The sequence below is a fragment of the Falco peregrinus genome, chromosome 3 (genome assembly GCF_023634155.1).
Source record: "Falco peregrinus isolate bFalPer1 chromosome 3, bFalPer1.pri, whole genome shotgun sequence".
NCBI lineage: Eukaryota > Metazoa > Chordata > Aves > Falconiformes > Falconidae > Falco > Falco peregrinus.
In genome coordinates, this window is record NC_073723.1 from 61,075,897 (window position 1) to 61,101,316 (window position 25,420).

General features: G+C 36.3%; 1 protein-coding gene across 9 annotated transcripts in view; it reads left to right on the top strand.

Moving 5' to 3' along the window:
• PTPRM (protein tyrosine phosphatase receptor type M) overlaps positions 1 to 25,420 on the top strand; it is a 482,101-nt gene that overhangs the window by 252,457 nt on the left and 204,224 nt on the right. For all 9 annotated transcript variants that reach the window (XM_055799826.1, XM_055799827.1, XM_055799831.1 and 6 more), the window contains exons 8-11: positions 8,162 to 8,470; positions 11,493 to 11,602; positions 15,361 to 15,562; positions 20,036 to 20,138. In XM_055799826.1, coding sequence (XP_055655801.1) covers positions 8,162 to 8,470; positions 11,493 to 11,602; positions 15,361 to 15,562; positions 20,036 to 20,138 — 724 coding nt within the window. The remainder of the gene's footprint in view (positions 1 to 8,161; positions 8,471 to 11,492; positions 11,603 to 15,360; positions 15,563 to 20,035; positions 20,139 to 25,420) is intronic.

The window sequence follows — 25,420 nt, forward strand, 5'->3', positions numbered from 1 at the left end:
ATATCACTCATTCATGTTTCTGTATCCAGTGCTTGTAATAATACATTACTAAAAGCTTAAATCCAATGCCTCGTCTAGTTTCAAGCAACATCTACGCTTACTTTTTGCAAGTGGTGAGCTGATGCCTTGGATGCTTGTTAGGATGTGCTTTCAATTAATCTTCTATAACTGGCCGAATATCATGGTTCTCTCCCAAGAATTCCTGTATTTTTAGCTTGTTTTTCAGCTAGAAATACCACAAAAAGAATTCTAGTGATAAGCTGATACAAGTACTTATGAACCTTCCTGGAAAAAGCAGACCACTATATCTCACATTTGAATTTCTGAAGTGAGCAAGGATTCAAGCTGGCTCATTCTAAGAACTTGGCCTGCTCACTTTATCGCTGTGAGCTGTGGGTATGTATTTTACTGTTTTCTGAGCTCCCATGTTTTGTAACTAACCAGTTCTGGCCACAAAAATACAGAAAAACCTGTTGAGTGGTATGTTCTAGTGGGTTGAAAATTAGACTTAGGATTCCACAGTTTTGTCTGCGGCTTTGTAACCTTCAGCAGATAATTAATTTCTTTTGAGCTTCAGTTTCTTTTATATAAACTAGGAGAAGTGATTTGTCATACCATACAGATACATAAGATTTAACTACACAATACTTCCAAAGTATATGATAAAACAAAGTCCATGGAGGCATCTGGTTTTGCACTGAAGAATAATGCTCGCATCTATAATCTTCCTGACAGCAGGATAGTTTGGGAGATGGTAGCTTTACTCTTTTGCCCGGTAGACTGCTGGCGTCTCTGACAGGAAAAAGTCTGAGTATGAGCACACGCTGTAAGTGAGACTCTTACAGTTCTCAGATGCTGGGAAACGGTTTAGTCCACAGACAGAAAACTACCTGTGGTGGGATTGTCCTAAGATGTGGGGTTTTATACTTAAGTTTTGTCCTGTTGACACCTTCTCTCTGTTGTGACACTGTGGATGCTGATCAATGTTAGCAGAGGTGCTGGGGGAAACGTATGCAGGAAACATTCCTGCCTCTCAATGCTCTCAAGTCTGAAATTACTTGGAAGGGTGCAGAAGGGATTCCTGAAGGCTAGTGCTCAATGTTAGCACGCTGATAACTTTAGGGTACATACACCCCTGTGTTCATCTTCCTTCACTGGCATTTTGACTCTGGAAGACCAATTAATATAATTAAAATAAGATAATTAAAAATAAGCTGTTTTTTTCCCAGAATGTGGTCAAAGAAAAACAGGCATAGTCTAGTTTTCAGCATATTATACATATATATATATATATATATAACTGATTATTCCTTCCTCTTTTGGATTGCAGGTGACTATCACTTCAGTTTTGCTGTCTCATAGTTCTTTCTCTCATTAGCGCTGAAGCTCTGCAGGGCTTACATCCCAACGTTTTTTAAAGTGTCAGGGAGTATGTTTAGAAGACTGATAGAAGTGCTGTTTTTCTGTGAGAGGCATCTATTTTTGTAGGATGAGGGACATGCTCCTTTGGAAATGCTGTTAGCAAGTAATAGTGAAAGATTGGTAAGAATTTTAAATACTGTAACTTGAAATCTTTCCAGGGGATGCTGGGGCTGGGTATCTCCTGTGGTCATTTACTTTTACTCGAATAATCTCTGTAACTGTTGCTATCAATTTCCATGGCTGCTCCATGACAGGAAGTAGAGGTCTCCCAGATGAAACCAGTGTTTAAAGTTTTTTACAGATTTGCAGTTGTTCTTTGCTGCTTTTAACATTTTTGCTTGCTGCCACAACATGCTGTGTTCTTAGTTAAGTAAGATGACCAGCCTCTAATGTGCCCCTCTTTACTCCAAGGGTTGTTTCTGGATCTTTGACAGATTTGTGCACACTGGTAGCTTAGTCTTTGGTTTCACTTTAAAATTATTGGACTCAGCAGGACAATGACATCATCAAATTAGGATTTTGATTTTACTTAATGAGTCATATGTCCCTTTGTTTCTTTGTTTGCCTTCTCTTTGTTCAATTCCTTTCTCTTATAACCCAAATAATGGACAGTATGAAAAATCATGGGGGTAAAGCACCACTTTTCCTCCTCTAATCCTAACTATAAAACAGTTCTTTATATTAACAAATTTGACTGCTCCTTTGGATTTGAGATGCAGCTGTGTAAAACCAATGTGTTTCTATTGACTGAATTAAAAATGTGTTTAAAAGTTGTGAAATTACACCACCCAAAATCTTGCCCATTGTTTCTTTCCTCAGTGCACTCTGCAGTTTTTGGTAAATTGGAATTTGTAAAACCCTGAACTGTTACCAGATCTGATAAATCATGTGTCATTTTCAGCAAAGAAGAGCTCTTTTTGAACTTCAATCTGTTGTTGAAGAACTCAGATGAAGAATAATTACAGTATAAAAATCACTCCATCACAGTTGAATGTGATCTTCTGCAAAACTGTCTGACCAAGTCTGCAAACAACCTCAAATTGTTTGCAGTCACGTATAGATTGGTTGTCAAATCAAATCAAATCAAATCAAATAAGGACAAGCCAAACAAATGAAATATTTTACCTACTTTCTTGTTTGGTGTGGACTAAAGATGTATACAAATCTTGAGATAAAAACAAACCAAATATTGTTACCTTGATAGCAGCTGGCTTATGAGGCAGGTAGTCTGTTTCCCTATAGATGAAACAGTATTTCATTACCTCATGATCTGTGCCCCTGAGGCACAACACCTTATCTAGACTACTGAGGAGAAGCAGAGTATCTGTTCATCTGGAGAGCTGTAGAGTAAGCCAAGAAGTCTGGCTTTGTAACCTCTGCAGGTGGGGTTTTACCAAGTAAGGAGAAACATGGATGGAATATGGTGTGCATAAAGTAAAAATTGTGATCTGCATTGTTAATTTTTTAAAAGTTTTTAATGTTTATAGTTTTTCTGCAGGGAAAAGTGAACTTTCCATGTCACCTCCTCAGCTGTTCTGTTTTGTTCTTCCCTGGAAGGTACTTCTGATTCAGTAAAGTGCACTGACAGCCTAATCACTTTTACCAGTGCTGGTGAACTCTTAGAGCATGTGTTTGACTTAAAACACAAGTAGTCTCATTTGAAACAAAGCATGTGTCTTGAATTGTCTGCTGAATCAGGTGTAGCCCTGATTTAACATGTGGAATCAAGTGTAAAGTGTATGTATGCTTATGGTCTCCACCACTGTAATATGCAAGTTCCTTGTAGGTGTTCATGAAATTATATGCAATACCCATGATGCAGATGCTAGGGTACAATGACTCCCACTTTACTCAGAGCAAATGGATGTGAAAAGATGTTAAGTAATTTGAACAAGACTGCTTAGGCAATCTGTGACAAGGTTTGTACATTTAAATATCATTAACTTGTGTTTCAAAGAGCACTACTGGATAATATCTTAAATCTCAAATAATTCAGTTTTCATCATACATTTGTGTATTTTTTTATTCTGTTCATCTTTTACTTCCTGTGGAAGGATAATGGAGTCCAATCTGGAATTTAAATCACAAGAGTTGTCACAGAGCTAAACCACACTAATGTTTTACCTAGACAAGAAGTAAATTCTTCATCTCTATTGTTCAGATGTCTTCAAATAGTATGTAACACATGCCAGATGTCTGCAGCTACTGGCGTATCATGCAGTGGTAGAAAATTTATTCCTTTCTTCATCTCTTATTTCAGTAGGTCTGTGTGGTCTGTGGTGAAAAGACAAAAGTTCCAGTCTGAGATTTCATTCTAAACCCAAATTTTGATGATCAATGACAGGATGCTAAAAATATACCTAAATGTCTCTGTGATTTTGAAATTGAGTTTCTGAAAAAGCATTGTACTTGTGGTAAGAGGTAAAAGTGTGAAGTTCCAGAGAAATGAGCTGTGAATTGCAGCTGCAATGGAAATTGATCCTGTCTGTCAGTGTCTGCTCCATATTCTCAGGAAAACAGAGCAGAGCAGAGAAGGAGCCAAGATCACCAGTTAAATGGGATGCTAAAGTGCCAGGGGCTAGAACCGGGCTTGCTGGTCCCTCAGGTCAGAGCTGCGACTGCAGACTTCACTGCTCGATACCTTGCTGAAGCTGGCAGAAGGAGAGCAGTATGAAAAATGCTGCAGGCGCCAGCAGGGGAGTTAGTAAGAACTACCTGGCTAAGCTTCAGGCTTGACAGGCAGTGTGCTCCTTTGGGAGGAAAACCTCTTTTCTTATGAATTTGTAGGCTTTACTTCCCCCGTTTGCCTCATGATTTGTACCAGTGAGGCATAAGAAAAAAGTGGGAATACTGAAGAACAACAGAGGCTCAGTTTATTTAGAGAGCTGCAGAGCAAGTGGTCTGGCTCTATCACCCCTCTGTGGGTGGGCCTTTACCACGTAAGAGAGAAACAAAGATTCAGCAAATAGCTGCTGTGGGATGAGGTGTATATGTTGCATATATTATGATTGGTATGAATCTCCTTATTTATCTTTTAATCTAAAAAAAAGTGATTTCAGTTGCGATTACCACTGTGAAATGACACTTCTCTATATAGCAATCACTTACCTTACCTGATGCAAGGTAACAACAGCAGACCATTGCTAGAATGACAGCCTCCAAGTGCCACAGGAATAGTTAGTGCAAGTCTCATGAGCACAACAGCAGCATCTCTACAGAATGCTTACTGTTTCACTTAAAGCCAGGAGCCCACCATGGGAAAGTGATAAAAAGATCCTGCAGAAAATAAAATCAACTAAATTAAGTCATCATGCTGTGGTAATTAATTCAGCTTTACCTTTTAAATCATAGTCATTAGCTGTCATTCTTTTTGTGTTGCTTAACAGTTTTCTTTCCCGAAGTATTCTGCGTCCTTCCTGATGAAGAGCGTGTACTTTCCAGTGTATTGGAAGCAATGTACTGTGCTCTCAGAACCATATCACATCAAGTATTTCCCCTGGGGAATACAACGATACCTCTAGAGAAGCTCAGTGCTAACTTGATCAAATGAAAACTTCTTTTTCTGTCTTTTGTTGCAACAACTGCTATTTTTAATGCCTATTTTTTAGCCACATGGCTTATTGATCCAAATATTCCATTGTTACCTTAGCCAACATGTTTCCCTTCATCTCTTTCCTGCTTACTGTGTGAATTAACTGATCTTAAACAAAAATTGTCATGTACTTGGAGCATATATATCTATTATGACTGAGAACTCAAATATATAGAGCAGATGAAAACTGACATCATGAGGTCTGTAATGAAGTCATGTCTGTCTGCTAAGTGAAACCAGTATGGTATTGGAAAGAAAAATAAAATAAAGCAAATAAAGTAGTAGTTCTTCAGGAACTAGGTTTATTTGATGAAAGAAATAATAAAGCATCATTTATTCCACTAACCATGTGCATTTTGAGAATTTAAAAGTGAGATTGAAGACACAGAGTGGGTAAATTCTTTGTAGTAGAGGCCTGTAGGATCTTCAGAGGATCTTTCACGGACAAATGTCTTTGGAATATTCAACCTTACTTTCTCAGTGGACATTCCCCATAAACCAGAAGTTTTCCCACCTGGTGCATCATATAATGTCTTGCTTTATTTTTCTTTATATGTTTTTCTCTGCTGTGTCTCAGGGTTTCTTTATATCCTGCCTCTCCCTTTCTTTCCACTAAGTGCTGTCATTGACTGGTTGACACACTACACTTACCTCCTGAAGGGATTACTAGGGCCCTATCAGTTGCATAATCTCTGAATGAATGGTGAGAAAACCAGATATGAGCTGCATAGCTGTCTGATACTATAGATATACAGAATTAAGTCAGGAACTAATGCAACCAGGATGTTTGCCTTGTCTGATGAGCTTTATCCTGTGAATATCAACAAAAGCTATATTTCCTCCTTCTTTTACAATCTAGTATCTTTTTTCCCTTGTCTGTTTTGTTAGAAGTGAAAATGTATCTGTCATTCTCATAGCAATGACTTAAGGATTTACCTAGAGGGCTAACTTTTACTTTTTATTAACTTAATGTGATATAAGATAATCTTACTCCTGGGAAGAAATCTTGGATAGGTTTTGATCCATTTCTTTTTGCACAGCCCCACAATTTCAGTTTTAAAATGCTAGGAATTAGTTTTATGTCTCTAATAAAATGATTTCTCAGCTCTCCTGTGAATTTTCTGATTTGCCTACTACAGAACTAAACAGACTGTTCCATATTCCTGCACCTAGGAGCTTTGTTCATCGGCTTAATGTTGTATGTCAGGGTCACCTCAATTTTGTTGATTTTCTAGTCCTATTTAGCCCATTCAGATAGAATTACAGTTATGCAATACCCACCAAATCCCCTTTGCTATTCAGTCTCACTTAAATGAAGAAATGCTTAGAAGCTGACATGAAACCAAAATAAATGAAAACTCTTTTTTTAATAAAATTTATGTCTGAATTATGCAGAAGTAAATGCTTAAGGAAGACATTAAACTCTTAGGACTTGTAGGTCTTTGAGGTTTGCTTTTCATTAATTGTTGTAGCAATAGAAAATATCTCAAACATACCGAACACCAGGATTCTTAGCTGGGATATGTGAGTGTTGGAAGCAAGTAAATGGATCTATAGTGATTTATCCTTGGTAAGGACATTTTTACCAGTCAGTCTAGTCACTAGAAAGGATACCAGGATTAGATCTGTTATTGAATCTGGTTTGCTTTGCAATTTTGTCATCAACTGGCAACTATTCTATCTTGGTGATCAACACTGTTGGGTAGTGACAATAAATGAAAAAAAAAAAAGCTGGAGGATTTGAGAAGGAAAAAAAATACCTTGCTTTGTAGATGTTAGAGAGAATAAGCGATTTCCTAACACCTTTTCTTCAAGGAATTCAGATGAATAACATCTTTGAACAAATATTTCAAGCATGCAGGGATTTTATTAAAAAGTAAAAAGATGAAATCCTGTGTAAATTGTTTAGAACATTCTTAGTGAAGACATGTTGATTAATAAACATAAAAGAGGGAAGATGCATATTAATTTGTTTACGTATAAGAGGTTTCTAGCTCATTATAAGTCTTCTAAGTATTTAACTAGTGAAGCAGTGGATAAAACCAGACATTGTCTTTAATCTTGTTGAGGGCTCCAATATGAAAAACCCCAGATTATAGCTAAATATGTATAATAGCTGTATTAATGACAGTGTTTTGAAAATGGGGGTGGGGGTGGTGTCAACTCAGTGAGTTTGCTGTAGTATGGTGAAAGTTTGAGTTCACTTTTCTATCTCAATTGCTGGGACCAGTAGGACTGAAGAAAATTTAACCTCATCAACCATGATCTTTGGTTCTTTTATATAGATAGCCCTAAGTTCTTGGGTATGATTTTGTTAGATGTGATTTATTTCTGTTTATCAGCTGGGAGATCTCTAGGAAAGCATAGATGCAGTAGGATCTCAGCTGATGTGTTTCCTGTCTGTTTCTTCTGATTCTTTGCTAAACCACTGCTATGAACTGAGGTATTTTCACTGTTTATTTTAGATGTGTTAAAAAAACCCCATAAACCAAGAAAGAAGCTATTAACAACCAATGTTTATGGAAAAGAACCCTATGGACTATTTGAAAGGAATTGGAATATTAGCTTAATGCCCTGGCCAAATAGATATTGAGTAATTGCATTCAATCTAACTTAAAAACAAATGAATAAGAAATAGCTGAAGAGTGACCTAACATGTTTTGGTTTGGATTTCTTTTCTACAGACAGTCCTTGGAGAAAATCACCATGTATTTGCAAGTTTTCTCTAAAATTACCTTTTCTTTGTAGATACTTGTTTTGTGAGTGTTTTTGCTTCAAAAGTGTTAACACAAGTAAATTTGTTAAAAAAAAATGAACATACTTATTTTTTGCAAGCAATAGATAGGTAAAAAAGTAAGCATTTAACTTGTATTGTGCACTTTGAGTTTAAGCATAAAAACTTTCTTGTATTTTGTTTGCTCTTTGTTTTTCATGAGAGACACTTCTCTGTTCTTACTGGGTTTTCTTCCTGATTTTTCAGAGACCTATACTTTTATTGTTATTTGCACTATTAGATATAAAGCATTGAATTTCTGTTTCTGCTTATATGCAATATTCATAGAACTGTGTAAGTTCTTTTTACTCATTTTACTTACTGTTATAATATGAATAAATAATCATACCAGAATTATGTTGGTAATTTTGCAGATCCAATGCGTGGGCCACGGAAGCTAGAGGTTGTGGAGATCAAATCTAGACAAATCACTATCTGCTGGGAACCTTTTGGATATAATGTCACACGTTGCCATCGATACAACCTTACAGTCCATTACCGTTACCAGGCTGGAGGACAAGAGCAAGTGAGAGAAGAAGTAAGCTGGGATACAGAAAGTTCACATCCCCAGCACACAATTACTAATCTATCACCATACACAAATGTCAGCATCAAATTAGTACTAATGAATCCCGAAGGACGAAAAGAAAGCCAAGAACTGGTAGTACAAACTGATGAAGATGGTAAGTTTTTGTATTTACATATACATTGTATGTGCATGCTACCTGATAGTTAATACACTTTTCTGTATAAGTGCATGTTCTGCTTTCACTAGAATCTGTAACAGCTTTTTCCACCAGCTTCACCAATTTTAAGGCAGTAAAGGGTCCATTAAAAGTGTTGTAATGATCCTTCACGTAACGTATAACATGACACATCATTTAATCATTTCTTCTTTAAACTCAGCTTGTGTTTGAACTATGTTTTGCCTCTTAAAAGTTCTAGTATTGTTTTTGAGGAAATTTCAGGTGATTGTCCACAGTATCCTCATATAAGCTTTTCTGTTGAATGATATGCTTAACATTAAGTATTTGTTCTTGGTTTGCAGTTTTTATTTCTCTACTTGGCTTTCCAAATGTGGGATGCTCTTCGTTGCTTATTCAGACAATATATTCTATATATAGACATTGAAATACATAGATATTCCCTTCCATTTAGTAATTTTCAGCTAACATGGGGTTTTCAGATGTTATTTTTTAATTTTGAGAAATAGCTAAATTGTGAGTGTCTTTTTTGAAGCATGGACAGCAGAACTGGCCACCACGTTTTTGTGATGCTCTAACAATATTGCATGAAAAGGTTATACCATCCTCCTAAGTCCTCTGTGATATTATAGTGATTATACATGTAGAGCATTTGCTGGAGCTCTGTTAGCAATGGTATCAAAATGGGACTCCCTTGTTGAATTGGTCATGCACCAGGACTCAGTTTTACCTTTCCAGAACACTCTGTGCTGATGTATAGCCCCTTAATACACCTCTACAAGTGTCCTTTAGGTTTTTTGACCTTGCTTTTAGCTATTTTAAACTGCATACCGTTTAAAGAAACCTTATCAAATGACTGGTATTGCTTTAGATTATATATCTGTCCTCCTCCCATTTTTATTATCTGCAATCTGAACAGGAATGGCTTTGTATTTTCCTCCAGATCAATGACAGATTTTCTGCAAACATGTTGGAAAGATTTCTAGAAAAAAACTTCAGCAATAAAGAGTTCTTCTTTCAATAAATACTTACGTCTGTTGTTTAAACCTATTAAATCATTCAATATAAGCTGTATTGGTTTTGTGTAGTGCTAATTTCTAATCAAAATATATGATAGAATAAAATGAACAATTTAGCAATGTATAGTTAATGCAAAAGATTTAACAAAGCATAGCAAACAAAAAATTGTTTAATTAGAATTAATTTTGCTGTCATACTCTAATTTTGATTCGGTTCAATTGTAGGATAAAAAAGCTAAAGACCTTACAGTTATCTGGGACATTTATGTATTTCCTCTAAAATTGTATGTAAGTTTTTTTTTTCCAGGCCCTCTTGGACTTTATATTATTCCAAGACCTATTAAAAACTAGCACCAGTGGTTGAGAGAATACCTTGGGCAAAAATTTTAACTTTTTAGTATACCATGCATTTTTAGTACAGTACATAAATCTGGATGAAACACAACAGAGTATAGTGACCCAAATAATCATCATAATTTTTTGACTCATACAGTCATGTAGGTTGCAACAGACCTTCAGAGCTCACTAAATCCAACTTTTCCTCAGAGCAGATCAAGTGAGATCAGATCACGCAAGGTCTTGTATGGTTTTGTTTCAAGTATCTCCAAAGACAGCTATCCCACAGCCTCTCTAAGTAACCTCTGCCAGTGTTTGACCTCCTTTGTGGCATAACTCCTCAGAGTTTATGGCCTTCAGATAATTTTAGAGGGCTGCCACAGTGTTTCACTATACTTCCAACTTACTTACACTGTATTTAATTCCTCTTCCTTTACACATAAATCATTAACCTTATGATTTCAAATAACTTTTCCGAGTTCTCTCCTACTTGGAAGCACGGTTTAGTGTCTAGACTTAAGGCTGCCTTAAAGGCATAATCTTACTGGTCCATACAGGACTTGTAAGCCAGATCAGAAACCATCACCTGTGTCCTTGGAGCTTCCCCTTGGGAGAGCAAGGAACTCTGTGGAGAGCTACGGAGAGGTGATGATAAAGTCTCAAATCAACCACTGCGGCGAGTGGTTTCCACTTTCTTTTCTCTAGCATGTGGAAAATGTTAAATGTATCTTCTTATGGAATTTTCACAAACAGTTTGTGGAAAAATGCTAACCCATCCATTCCTGATGCTTCACAACAGTTCTGTGTGCATTTTTCAGGATTTTCTTTTCACATTCCATTGCACGTATTGTTACAAAAATAAAATCACAGCTACATGTCCATGTTCTGTTTACACATCTCCTTCTCTGAGAATTGCATTGAGGTTGGGTCAAGGATAGGTAGTTGTTGCAGAACAAACAGGAAACAAGTAGATACATGAGAATAGTTGATATATACCTTTTATCAGAACCTTCTGACATCCTTCACTCTTCAGAGGTCGTTCTCATAAATTAAGAGATTAAGAAAAATTAATGGTGTCAGATTTTCAGTTTGGCTGCTTCATAATTTCCTTACGTTCACTCTGCTGTAGGTCTTCAGGCCTAATGTCAGGGAGCATTCCTATTCTTTGCAACATGTGGCTTGTCTTTCCAAGCTAACCATTCTAATTCAGTCTGTTGAAACTATCCCTTGTTACATTAATGCTTGTCCAATTTCATAAATGAATGTTTAATATGTTTTTCATTGTGGGCCAGCAACACTACTGATAAGCAGGTATCACAAGTAGATTTTATTTACAAGAATTTATATTGGAGATGCTGCCTGATTCCTTATAAAAAGCTGATTTGTCCTTTTCTTTCATCAGTAGAGTTTTATGGGAAAAGTGCATTTCTCACTAATTCCTTCTTACAATGAAGGTGACACATATGTTTCCTTAATAGCACTGTCTTGTTAAATAAGTCTTCTCCTGAGCTACCCTGACCTTTGTTTCAATCTTGGCGAAATAATAGTGGGATGGTTTTTATGTCTCAACAGCGCAAATGTTAAGCAGAGCGTCTCCTTCTGAAATTTTTCTCAAAACAGTATTTTTTCCTTTTTTTATCCATTAGTCCCGAGTGCTGTGCCACTTGAATCCATTCAAGGGAGTACTTTTGAAGAGAAGATATATCTTCAATGGAGAGAGCCAGCGCAAACATATGGTGTGATTACTTTGTATGAGGTACCTACATTTTGCCATGTTTTAATTTTTATGTATAGTTTTGATTTTTGAAAGTACATAATTAGTAAGCAAATTAATTTTTTACAGTTTATGTAAAATCAAACTTTTTGAAGGTAGTAGCACTTAAAAATAATAAAATCAAATAAATAATGTAGGAGTAAATTATGCAGGACTCAAAATGTCGCTGTATTATTAGATTTAAGAAAACTGCTATTTTTAGAACCATGTGATACAGCATTCTACCTAGTAATGTGGATCAAATATTTAAAAGATTGAAAGACTGATCTTAGGGAATTTATTAAGAAATAGGAGATATAACACAGTGGTGACAGTCAACATCACATATAGATAAGACTCATTACAGGAAGCCTTTTGTATTAGAAACAAGCAAGCATAATTTAAAAAAATGTAACAGTTTTAAAATGCAAATTCAACAAAATGGTATGCTGTTAGATGTCTAAAAATCACTGCTTTTCCTCATGTAAAACCTCTGCCTGAATACCTTTTAGAAAAATTGACAAAAGACTGTAGAGATTAAGCTGTCAGACAGTAATCACTGTTAAGCTTCTTACCTGACCTTACTATAAAATTGGTATTGAAATGCATTGTTAAGAAAAAACAACACCTAAATGAGATGCAGTGTAAAAGAAAAGTTAAATTGAGTGATAACCTGTTGATACTGTTTTGAAAACTATTTTATTATAAGAGGATAAAATGTTATGAACAAGTGTGTATTAAGTTTTTATAAAGCTAACTACTTTCCAGTAGTTCAACAGTTGCCTATCTTCAGGGATCAGAATGTTTCATTTAATATGTTAACGTTTTCATTGATGCAGGGCTTTACATACATAGAGACACACAGAGGTGAATCATCTTTCTATCCATGAACAAGCAAGCATGTCTAATTACATTGCTGAAGAGTATATGCACTGTATACATGCAGTTCATTCTTAAATGTATATATATGTAACTCCATCAGCTGTAATGAGAGTTGTGCAGGTATATTCAGAGATGGAAAAAAATAGCTTGGCCAGACTTTCTAAGGTGGTCAGGACTGTGCAAGCCTCTCAACATCAAAAGAACCTAACATTCCCACAGTGAAGAGAACATTGAAAAGATATCCTTTATACTGTTTATCTAATACACCTCAAAGCAGAGATGGAGGGAGCAAGGCAGTCAGTTAAATCAGAAACTTGATTTAATTGATTTTTAAGTAAAAGATACCAAGAGACTGATGCAACCAAACCATCACTTGTTTTAGAGATGCTGACTCAGTCTAGTCAGGTGGCTGATTATGAACAGATACCTAGCTGCTCAAAGCTTATTTTTCTGCCCTCATGTTTGTTCATAAGCCTAAAATGCATCACAAAGTTTTTGTAAATATGACTGGTAAACTACTTTGAGACCAAAAAATATACACAGTGAATCACAGGTCATTTTACCTATTTTAATTGTATATTTCAGGTGAAATATAAAAGTATACTTTCTCTAATGAAGCAGCTCAGAGGATAAGATCCAGACAAGTGAGGTGAAATTTCAGTACCTGTGTTTTATAGGTTGATTTAGACTATCGATGATGTCTCAGTAGGCACCTCTCATAACTTACTGAGTTTTCTGGGGCCAAGCATTTGTTTTTAGTGCCTGAAGGAGACAGTCTTTTAGTATATGTGGTGGGAAAAACGGTGCGTTGCAGTATCAAGTATTAAAGTACCCATTGCTTTTGTGAAATTAAGTGAAAATCCAATTATTTTACAAACTTTTAAAGAAAAAAAACTTTAGATGAAGAAATGACAAAATGACAAATCATACCATCTTGTTCTTTTTATCACCAGTACAGGTCCACAGTTGTAGGAATAAAGGGATTAGTCCTTTTTGGCAAGTTTTCATCTAAATTTGATAACAATAGTCAACATCCAGTGAGAAAATAACACTCATACCCTTTTTTCGTCACTGCAAAGCTAAACTGGCATTAGCAATGGTGGACATTAGAAATCAGTTAAAAAAAACAGTAGAAACAGTCTTATAAGTGGAAATGAAATACAGAAAAAGTGCAAGTTCATTTTAACCTGGCAAAACATTTCTTTTTTTCATGTGTTCTGCATGATCTATGGAGGAACTTAATTGATTACCGAACAAAAGCCACTTAGCTATGTAATAGCTAAACACTGCAAAAAATTTGTAAGAATCTAACACAGATGGAAGAGTCTCTGATAGTCTGGTATTCTTTTGAATAAAACTTAAGTAAGAACTTGGAAAATCCAGTTAGGAATCATAGAAATACAGAAAACAGTTAAAGGGAGCTGCAAGAGGTCATTTAGTTTACATATCTGCACAAAACAGGATCAGCTGTATATAAAACATAGTTGCAATGTAGTTGTCTTACCTGTCTTTTAAAATCTCCAAAAAAGGTTATGACCTACTCTCCCACAAAGAGGTATTACACCACTTACCATCAGAAGGGGAGATTTTTTTTGGCAATATGTAACCTTCATTTCTTTACTGATAAAAGTTCAAATATTTGGTAGTGTAATCTTCCTCTGTCACCTGTTATAATTAGGAGGATTAGCTGAGTGGTTTTCAAGGCACTTTCAGTTCAAATTATGGATAAGGAGTTGTAGACAATCTGCCTATATCTACCAAAATAATGTCAGTGTTTATCTAGATGGTATCAAATTTTTTATCACTGATTTTCAGCACTTTATTGAAGTTATATTAGATGGCTCATCTAAAAATCAATTTTCATGAAGTCAGAGCTTTTAGGGATTTGCAAATGTTTAAGGTGTGTAATACTGACACTTAGATGTTTCTATGTATTGTTTTATGTGTCGTCTTGATGGTAATGATTTGGAATAAATATAGCAAAAAAGAATGTCAATTACCAATTTATATAATAAGACTGTTGGAACTACTTGCATACAAATGAAACTTTAAAGTAAAAAGGAAAGATGAATCATTTTTACTTTTAAATTTTTTAATGGATTTCTTATTTTTAAATTCTCATTACAGTGCATGGAAATTAGTAATTAATAGAAGAAATCTGGATCAAGTTTTACTGTGAACTTACATTAACGTTTCTAATGAAAATTAAAAATACTGCTTGAATCAAAGAAGGAACTGAGGATACGATATACACTCTGCATATATTACTTAACATTTTATCTCTCCTTTCCTCCAAATGAAAATCTGATCTAGGTACAATATAACAACCTGAAAAATTCCACATTAGCAATTACAATAGCTAAGCTTTAGCCTAGAATACAAGCTTTACCCACTTTCTGAAAAATTTGCCTTAAGCTGCCCTTATCATCTTTTACGGGTACTCTTATTCAGAGCAAAGTGTAATTATACTGAAGGCAGCTGGAACTGGGGGCTACACCCTATGTTGTTCACTTATCTGTTTTTACCTGGTTGTTTTGGTTTTGCTATTGTGGCTGATCAAAACCAACAGGAAGATGAATTCAAAAACTGATACTGCTAAAGCCAGCATCTTGAAGGAATTAATGTAAGCCTGAACCCATCCTTTAGAGTTGTAATCTAGCTGCCTCTAAGTCTCTGTATCTCTAAAAGTAATAACTCATACCAGTTATGGCTGAGTTTCTGTGTCCTTTTGTGGGATTCAGGATTTGAAGAGTATAAGAGAGTAAGATAGCTTATCATAAAATGTCTGACAGCGCATACATCAGAAGGGTTTACTGGATAAAGATGCAATCTCTGTCCATCTGCTCAAGGCAGTTTATAACTTTCTTACTCTTTTGCAGATCACCTACAAAGCAGTCAGCTCCTTTGACCCAGAAATAGATTTATCCAATCAAAGTGGACGAGTCTCAAAGCTAGGAAATGAAACGCACTGTCTCTTTTTTGGACTGTATCCTGGCACTACGTACTCTTTTACCATCAGAGCCAGCACAGCTAAAGGCTTTGGACCTCCAATCACAAATCAGTTCACCACTAAAATATCAGGTACTTGATTAAAGAATATTATTGTTTGCTTATAATAATGATGTGGGTAATTCTTTTGTTGTTTACTTCTTCTTCAGGATTTAACAAGCAGCAAATTGAAAAAATAAAATATGTGTTCATCCCTGATGTCAAAGTGACATATATTAACATATCTGAAAAACTTCCAAGTGCTTAAGTATCAGCCAGTACTTTGAAATTCTTGTTCACAACTGTAGCTTATCACCCAAGAAGCTATGAATTATGTGCCTGCAGTCAGTGCCAGCTGCTGTTGCAACACAGCATAGGGTTTTTTGGACATGAGAATGAGGGTTTCATTCAGAGCTTAGTCAGCCTTGACATGATTCTAAATTAGTACAGTAACGGTGCTGGAAAATCTCTTTAATGAGCCATGAACAATTGAGAGTAGAGCAGAAATACTGTATATCTAGCGCTCACTTAGAAAGTGTAGCTAACTGCCAGCCTGCGTATGTTCCTAGCAGGCGTGTGGACTGAAGTGGATATGAAACTCTATTAGACAAGAACATCAGGACTAGTGGTTTTCAAATAACAGCAGCATGACTATCACTTCTGCAGACCCATGAACAATATTTTAAAGCCCTCCCACAGGCAGAGGAACACTTCATTTCTCTGGCTGATGGGATGCGATACTATTACATCCTCTAAAATTCTTATGTAATTGATGACAAAATGTTTTGCAAAGTTACACTTGAAATCACTTTACTCTTCACTTCTCTACAATCTTCTTGGGAATTAAAGTGACAGTTGAACTATGGCCTCTTGATAGTATTTATAGAAAATTGACTTATCTATAAAGCACAAAACTGCATTTCAGAAGGGATAAAGGAAAGCATTTGGGTACAAAATCTTTCTCTTTTACTTTCATTCTTTGTGCATTTCCCCTTCACTTATTTTCTGTCATCATTGGAATGAAAAGTAACAAATATTAATCAAAAATAGAACAATTTATCTTTTCTTATTATAGGAAAAGTCGGTTAATGCAAGGTGGAAAACACTGCTGATATAGATGTTTGTAGAGAAAAAAAATAGTTGATAATTTTCAAGTTTAAAAGTTATTCTTTATAGAAAATTTTAATATAGTTAACTCTGATCAGTAAAGATGGGATTAACTTCACATCCCCTTTCCTATACTGAGTAGAAACTTTGTCAGAAATCAGTTTCTGACACAAGACTTAATAAGAGTTCGGATGGCAGAATCAGCCCTTATTAGAATAAGGAAGGAAGGAAACTATTGAGAGTGAATGAGAATCTGGACATTTGGGAATAGTGCTGGATCTTAAATTGTTCTTTTCTAAATTTGGCATGTCACCAACTAAAACTCATTAGCATGAACTGCAGGCATGCTTGGGAATGAGGCTAACCTCCAAGCTACCATGTGGCGAGGTTCTGCAAGCTGTCTGCTTTGCACCCCGCTCTCTCATTACTTCTTGTTAGTTACTTGCTAACAGGGGGTGTTCATGACTTGTCCATGGGTAGTTAAACACAGTGTCTTGATGAATTTAAAATAGAAACAGAATGCGAACATTTCTGTATCATTGAAAAATCACAGTCGAAATTTTAGCTCTTGAATATGGTACCCTCTTTGCAGTGCTGTTGGCCTATGATCTCGTCGTCTCACTGTAAGGCTTTGAGGCTCTTGATGTGGCCAGTGCTCTCCATTTTGGAAAGATATGAAACAAAACTGCTGAAAATTTATGAATGAAAGATTTCACTATTTTTTAAAACAGATAAGGTGGCAACAGTACATCCTGACCAATTCCTTATTTGAGTGATTAAAAGCTTTATTTTGTCTAACTCTAGACTACATTTTCACCTGAATAAAATACTCTTAATTTCCAACCTTAACTGTTTGAGTAGTACTATTCTGTATTGTAAATAGTTGCCATGTTTCATTCTACAGTTGTGTGATTGGCACTGATGGATGAAGTGATCTGCATGTAAATACGTATTACCAAAAGCAGAGCTTTTAGCAGTGCGTGCTATCAAAATTGATGGGTACTCTATCATAAGACTGTTTTTTGTTGCATATAACTGTGAAAAGTCATCTGTGCAAGCTAAAATTTTGTATGCTGCCTTTCATACTAAGAAGAATTGCATCCATTTCAGGAACATGGCTGGCATCATGAAAAAGCTGGTGACCGGTACATTTCTGAAGTTCTTTCAAACAGGGATTTAAATATTTAGCAAGAAGAGATACATTACTCTAAGACATCACTCTGAAAATCTGTCCAGCTTTGGACAATTTGTAAATGTTGCAGTTTGCACATAAATGGTGGGAACTTGACAGAATTAAGCAGCGAATGTCACCATAGATGCCATAACTTACCAAACAGATTTAAGTTCTCCAAGCTTTTAGAGCCTTGGCTGTGTGTTCATCAATTTCGTGTGGCCCAACACAGATAGGGAGCCGCTAAGGGCCTTATCTTTTAGTGCATCTGAGCTTTCTGCTGCTAAAGACCAGGGTGTCCAGTTGCAAAAACTGTGAACAAGAAGAATATCTCCTATTTTCTCTATTCATAAACTCCTTCTTTACATGTGGGCAGGGTGGAGGGGAAAGAGACCTAACCTAGACAGGAGAGAAGTATGAGTAGATGATGTCCAAGTGCCTGTGGAGAAGTAGCTAGAACTAAAAGGTGGAACTGGGAGAACCATAACTCATATCCTGGACAAGGAGACAATTTTGGTGAAGGGACATTAAGATTAGTAAAGAGTGCAAGTAGGAAACTAGGTGTCATAAGTTAGGAAGATTACAAGATTTGTTAAGATTTGGGCAGGAGACCAAGGGCAAGAAATGGCACTGGATGTTCCAAAAATGTTCAGAGTTGATACAGCTTTCTGGAGATGCTGTTACTCTGTGCTTCTGTTCTATTCAGGATGGTCAATTTGAGAATGGGACATTATGTGAACAGATTCTGGATATTCAAAACCACTAAACTGAAATATGTGAAAATTGTGTCTGAATCTTTGAAGTACTGTGTAGTATTATGCTTTTAGGCTTCTCAAAGTGGATACCTGAATTACTTAAAATGATAAGTGAAAATGTTTGTGCCTTATATCCATGACTGTAAACAGAATAAAACGTTCTCAGCTTATAAGGAGGTTCTTGGAAATTGTTTTTTTAATCTATGTGAAGCATTTCAAAACTGGTAAATATCAATGAAAAGCAATGAAGATGTTAATGTTTTCACAGCAAACTGAAAAGTTGTGGACAAAAGTGTTAATGAAATCCTTACTTGGATATGTAGGGTAATATGAATAAAGGAGAGAGAAGTTCATATACTTTTCAAGTAGATGCAGGTACTACTGGCAAGGTGAAAAGGGTTAGAAAACACACTTGAAAGAAATGTTGGAGCTATTTAATTTGCTAGAGGAACCTAGAGTTTGATATTATCTGTATATGGAGCATAATATGCTCTGAGTAACTTCATCAGTATGGTACACAAAGTATCCAGTGGCTGGAAGATGAAGCTAAATAAATTGAGATGCCAAATATGTCTCCACGTTCAACATAAAGTATGATTAGCCATTGGAAGAACCTGCTAAAGAAAAGATCTTCTCCCTCACCAAATGTATTTTCATTTTTCAAGCAGAAATTAGTTTAGGGAGATTCACTGCCCTGCATTATTCCTGTGGTCAGAAAAGATCGTTGCAATGACCACTTTTTGCTTCTTTAGCCTTTAAATCTGTTAATTGTGTATCCTCATTAACAACTGGACAATAAGGATACAACAGACTGGTAAACAACCAATTAATCGAGCAGCCTTCCATCCAATATAAACTTAAAAATGCAACTAGATGTTAACCCTGAAAAAAATAGCAATAGTAAAAGACAGTAACTGGGGCATCATTAGTTTTAATCATGACTGTAACTCCTTAATGAAGACACAGTTTGCAAAAGTGCTATCGAGTGTGGCTTCAAACCAAGATAAGTTCTCGTGGTGATAATCCTGCTTCATTTGTGTAAATTATGTCTGTGGTGGACATCAGACCCAGGACAGTTACAGCACTAGCTGAAATTCCAGGAATGACAAAGTCTGAGAGCATCCTAATATAACTGACATACTGAGAAGGCTGGGCTCGGTTTCAAAAACTATAGTCTCCTTAGCATGCACATTTGCAGATGCTTGTCTTGAGATAACTTTTAATTTTTAAGTCATGGATTCTCAATACTTTCTTCAAACTTACTCCTGCTAGTATATGTTTGCTGTCCTCATTGGTAGTGAGCTGGGATTTCTTTGGGGTTTTGATTAGTTGTTTTTGTTGATTTTTTTTTTTCTTGGATGAAGTTATTTAACAGTTGTCTTACACTTGTAACAGAAAGCCTTTTAGACCTATAATATGGTCTTTATATTTGAAGAAGTCTTTAAAATTTACTATTCAAATAAAGATACAGCTCCTGAAAGAAGAAATACAAAAATAATGATTAATTTTACCTCTTTTCTTTTCTTATTCTAGCACCCTCTATGCCACCGTATGAACTTGAAACACCTTTGAATCAAACTGACAGCACTGTGACAGTCTTGCTGAAACCTGCACAGAGCAGAGGCGCTCCTGTCAGGTACTGGGAGGAAAATCTCTATAAAATTAAAACCAAACTGATTAATTTTTTGAACATGTTTTCTAGGGATTTTCTACGCTACAGTCTGTGTCTAAATTCATGTCTGTATTAGCTCTAATTAAATTAAATAACTGAAGAAAATGAATGCTTTGATGTTGAGTGTTCGTGTATTGTTTAAAGGATTTGATCCAGATGCAAGTGGCTTGTTCTTTGAAGATAAGGAACAAAGCCATAGCTCTGTTGTGTGGGTGGCTTCTTCAAGGTAATTGCTTACTGCAGTGTTATAAGTTCAAGGGCATATCACATTTCTTATGCTGAGCTACTGTCTTTAATATTGTCTTCTTGTTTACTTCACAGATTTAAGATAATGAACTCTTAGTAAGCTAGCCAATTTAAACAATATGTACTGTAACATTTGTAAAGTATTTACATTTAATTGACCATAATAGCAGCGATAGGGGAAAAAAATCAACCTGGAAAACCAGTAGCTCGGATTCTTTAGTGTCATATAGTACCTGTTAATAAATTTCCAATTTGTAGAGGTTTATTTAACCGCTAGATACACAGTACTGTCTAAGTCCTTCATGATTAGAATAAAAGATGCCTGCTTTTCAGTGAAGAAAACAGAGGAATAGTTAGATTATTTTGAATAAGAAACAGTAGGTTTTGAATGAGGACCAGTAATACGCTCAATACTTATGTATACAATGAAAATATGGATTAGAGAAATACAGATTTTTTAGAGGTTTATTCTTTTGTTACTGTAGGAAGAGTTTCCATCTATAGTGAATGACTATCAATTGTTTTCATTGTGGTGCTAAGGTTTTTGGTAATTTCTGTTTGTCTGGGAAATACAGATCTTATATATTCATACATACGTGAATGAAAATAAATGTTCTTTGGGTTTCTTCTGAGTATTCAATGTTTCATATATTTTGGGTTTTTACTATGCAACATATTCATTGTTGCATTATGTATTATATGTAGGTAGCTCTGCATTTAGGAAATGCCATCCTGCTGGTCATTCAGACACCTTTTTAAAAAGAAAACGTAACATTTTGGGAAAGCCTGAACCAGCTGAGAAAACAGATTTAATGAAACTTTTTGATTTAGCAGATCAGATTAGAAACAGAATGATTTGATGTTTGTCTTACTGTATCTCACAAAGCTATGCTGTAGTCCTTCTGAATTCAAGCATCTGGATTAAAATAATACCACTTGGAGTCATTGTTTAAACACAAACATATTAGACCATTAATAAAAAAAATTCATTCCTTTCATCTGCATCATGAACTAAAGATGATTGACTCCTATAGCAGTAGTGACACATGAGAAGCTTCACTGAGACTGAAAGGAGCTAGTTAAGAGATTAAAGTGTGCCAAATTAGATCTTGAATGGTTAGGTAAATAGGAGGAGAGATTTAAAGTAACATGAAGCTATAGACCTGACACAGCAACAAATTTACCGAGGTCCTTTGCAACAGGTCTTAAAATAAGTGAATGCTGTCTGCAAACTGGCAATGTAAATACTGAGTGAAACAGAGTGTCAAAATTAAAGTAAGAATTTCTTAATACTTAAAACATTTTATTGTGCACTACACTCTCAAGCACACTGTCATTGCATAGCTTGTAGAGTACATTCTGCATACGGATTCTATCATCTTAATCTGTATTCATCGGGTGTTAAACGTTTAGTCATATTTCATTTATGCACACCACTAAGCAAAATGCCTTGTCTCTTGATTCTGCTACTACTACTACCAGCTTGGTTAATGCAGATTTTTGAAACTGCACTAAACTTGCAGTGTAAATGATTGTTGTTGTTTTATTGATCAACACATCAGCCATGTCACATAAAATTCTTTAATTCCTGAGATGGGTAAGGAGATCACAAATTCTACCATTCAAGTTAACAAAGCTAATACCTGGGGTCATCCAGAATTCCCAAATTTTCTGTGATTAAATTCTTTTTCTCTGCTTAAATATGAAAAATCCTGATACATTCTACCTTATTTAGACTCTGCACACAACCACCACAACCTAAAAGGAGAGAAGGGGCAGTGCTGATTGTTTAAATGTTGATTCAAAAACCAGACTTTATAAAGGCCTTCAGGAAGCTCTGTTTACAATGATAAAGTACACATTAATCACGAAGGCCAAATGGCATTCCAGGTTGTTTTAGAATTCGTAAGACTGGACATGATTAAAATGTATTTTGTCAGAGTTTTAATACAACAAATACTGCTTGCTTTGTCTTCAATTTCAGGTCCAGCATGTTTTATAGCTGTTGCCGTGTTTATGTCAAGGAGATTATTTTGGAATTATATATGTTTAAAGCAGTAATGCATTCAGTAATGATGCATGGGTGCACTTCTTTAACAGCTGGCTAAGCTATTTTGATTTTTGGAATGATTGTAATTTGCAAGGGTGGTGGGTTTTTTCATTTAAGAAGATGGCTCTTTGGAAACTGTGTAATATACATCTCGTGATGTATGTGTATGTAAGAGTCAGTGAAGTTTTAAAGAGTTTGCATAAAAAGCATATAAATGTAAATATTTTTTGTATGAGTGCATTTCAACATCTATTGAGGGACTCTCTCTTCCAAGGCACTATCTTTTGTAACTTTTACTTCTTCAGGGCAAGTTAGCCGAAAGTTTAAAAGACTCTGGGGCCACATTGTCTGCAGGTACATAGCTTGGTCAATTCCATATACTTAAACTAAGGAATGCTGATTTATTACAAAAATCTGGCTCATACACAGAAATGAAAAATTTAATGCTTGGTAACTGCATGTATTTAGTATTATTTATATTCATCTATGTTAGAAAGAGCTTTAGATTGTTTGCCACATTCTGTTATAAACAGTTCTTGTGACCTTCTCTGGGAAAGTTTTCCTGCAAGCTTTTAGCTTCAGCAGAGAGAAGCAAGTTTTGTCACATAGATTTCCATTCAGTCTTGCTATGGTAAAGGTTGAGTGTTTCCACTTCTTTTATCTCGCTTACATAATCAGCAAAATGCTGTCACCATACCACCTTCCTCCTGCTATTCTGTGCCACATCTTCAAAAAGCCTTAACAGTAAACATCCCAAAGGTTTTGGCCCAGATAAGACCAGAACCACCTAGCGACAGCAAGCACTCTGAGAGCAGCAGACTGGGGAGCAAGAAGGATAAGAAAGAAGGCAAGATCATCCAGGGTCTGCTCTGCCTTCTAGTCTCTTTCTCATATTACTGTTACAGAGTTTGGCTCAGCTGCATTTGCCCCATTAAACCCTTCTAATCAGTTAATGGCCCATTCAGCCACCCCCTTGGGTCTTACAGACATCACGGGCAGTTGGTACTTTCCTCTTCCAGCTTGAAGTGAGGGAACAGGAGGGCCAAGCCTGTCAGCTAGCAATGCCCTGTGGATGCAATGCATGGTTGGCATTTAGGATGCCAGATTACTTCCTGGGCTGAGGGATCAGTCCCACACCACCTGGAGCTGCAAAGCCCAGACAGGATGAGAGGGAGAGAACTGCAGCAATTGAAAATAATATAATTTAAAAATACCTTATAGAAAACACGCAGAAGGAAGCAAATAAACTTTGAATTATATGAGTTGAAAGCTGAGAGTATGCTAGAGCGAAGGCAGTTTTTGTACTCTCAACGCATGCCCCTTATCATCATTGTGCCCAGCTTCTTTAACATGCATGAATAAGAACAACTCTGCTGGGAAAATAAGGCAAACATCTCTTTGCTTGAAGTGCTTAATTTTGAAATGTACTTCTAATCTTTCCTCCCTGAAGAAGTAATGTATACATTTCAGCCCAAAAGACTGTATTGAGTTATTAAGTATTTTGAAGTGCAGCTGAAAACTACCATTGAAATTTCAGAATACATGCTATCTAAAGTGATAAGCACTCCTTTCTACTACTTCATGAGATAAACACTTCATGATGTGTTCAGATTGTCTAAATTCCAGAGATTTATATTTCTTCTTGGCCTAATCCAGACCCTAAAAGGCACCCTATAAATACTGCGTTCACCGTCACAGGTGGGTTTAAGGCCATCTGCGCATGGTCCCTGGGATAGGAACTGCATGTTTCAAAGGAAGATGCATGGTTGTTGTGATTCAACCCCAGCCACCAGCTAAGTACCCCATAGCCACTCTGTCACTTCCCTTCCCTGGTGAGACATGGGGGAGAATTTGCGGGTGGGGGTGGGGTGGGGAAGGTAAAACCTGTGGATTGAGGTAAGAATAGTTTAATAATTGAAATAAAGTAAATAATAATGGCACTACTACTACTACTACTAATAATAATAGTGATAATAATGGAGGTAAGAAAGAGAGAGAGGAATAAAACTCAAGAAGGACAAGTGGTGCACAATACAGTTGCTCAGCACCCACTGGCTGATGCCCATCCAGCCCCCACGCAGCAATCAGCCCCTTCCAGCCAACTCCCCCCAGTTTATATACTGAGCATGATGTTCCATGGTATGGGATATCCCTTGGGTGAGTTTGGATCAGCTGTCCTGGCTCTGCTCCCTCCCGGCTTCTTGTGCACCTGCTCACTGGCAGAGCACGGGAAACTGAGAAGTCCTTGACTTAAGCTAAGCACTACTTGGCAACAACTAAAACATCAGTGTCTTATCAACATTATTCTCACACTAAATCCCAAACACAGCACTGTACCAGCTACTAAGAAGAAAATTAACACTATCCAGCTGAAACCAGGACAATGGTGTAAAGAAACCTTTGTTGGCCCAAGTCCAAGGAGTATTTCATTCTTTATGTGGCTTAGTCATTTCAATAACTATCATAGTATAATGATTCTTAAACAAATGATAGAAGACACCTAACTTCTGCCCACTGAGTAGTGGTATGAAGGAGTAAATTAAACTGAGCTGGTCACCTTTAAAACACAAAATCTTATATGTAATGCAACAGTTCCCCACTGGAACCACTGTGCACTGCACATGAAGCAAAGGTTGCAATTGCCTTCCCATGCCTCTCACACACGTTGCAAAGTAGGAGGATGTTGGCTTAGGGCCTCATCTCTTTCCTTCAATGTGACTAGGGCCATGGGGATCAGCCTTTTACATGTCTGGCCATCCCCTCTGCTTTGTCACTGTGTCTACTCACTTTTACATAGGCTGGCAGCAGGAGTTTACACTCCTTGTGCCATGTCAGTTCAGACACTTCCATACAAAGAAATGAATCATCTGAAGCCTGAGAGCTTTTGCAGGACCCTCCAATCTGACAGACAGCCTTCTGGAGGAGCCATTACCTACCTTTATTCTTGAAA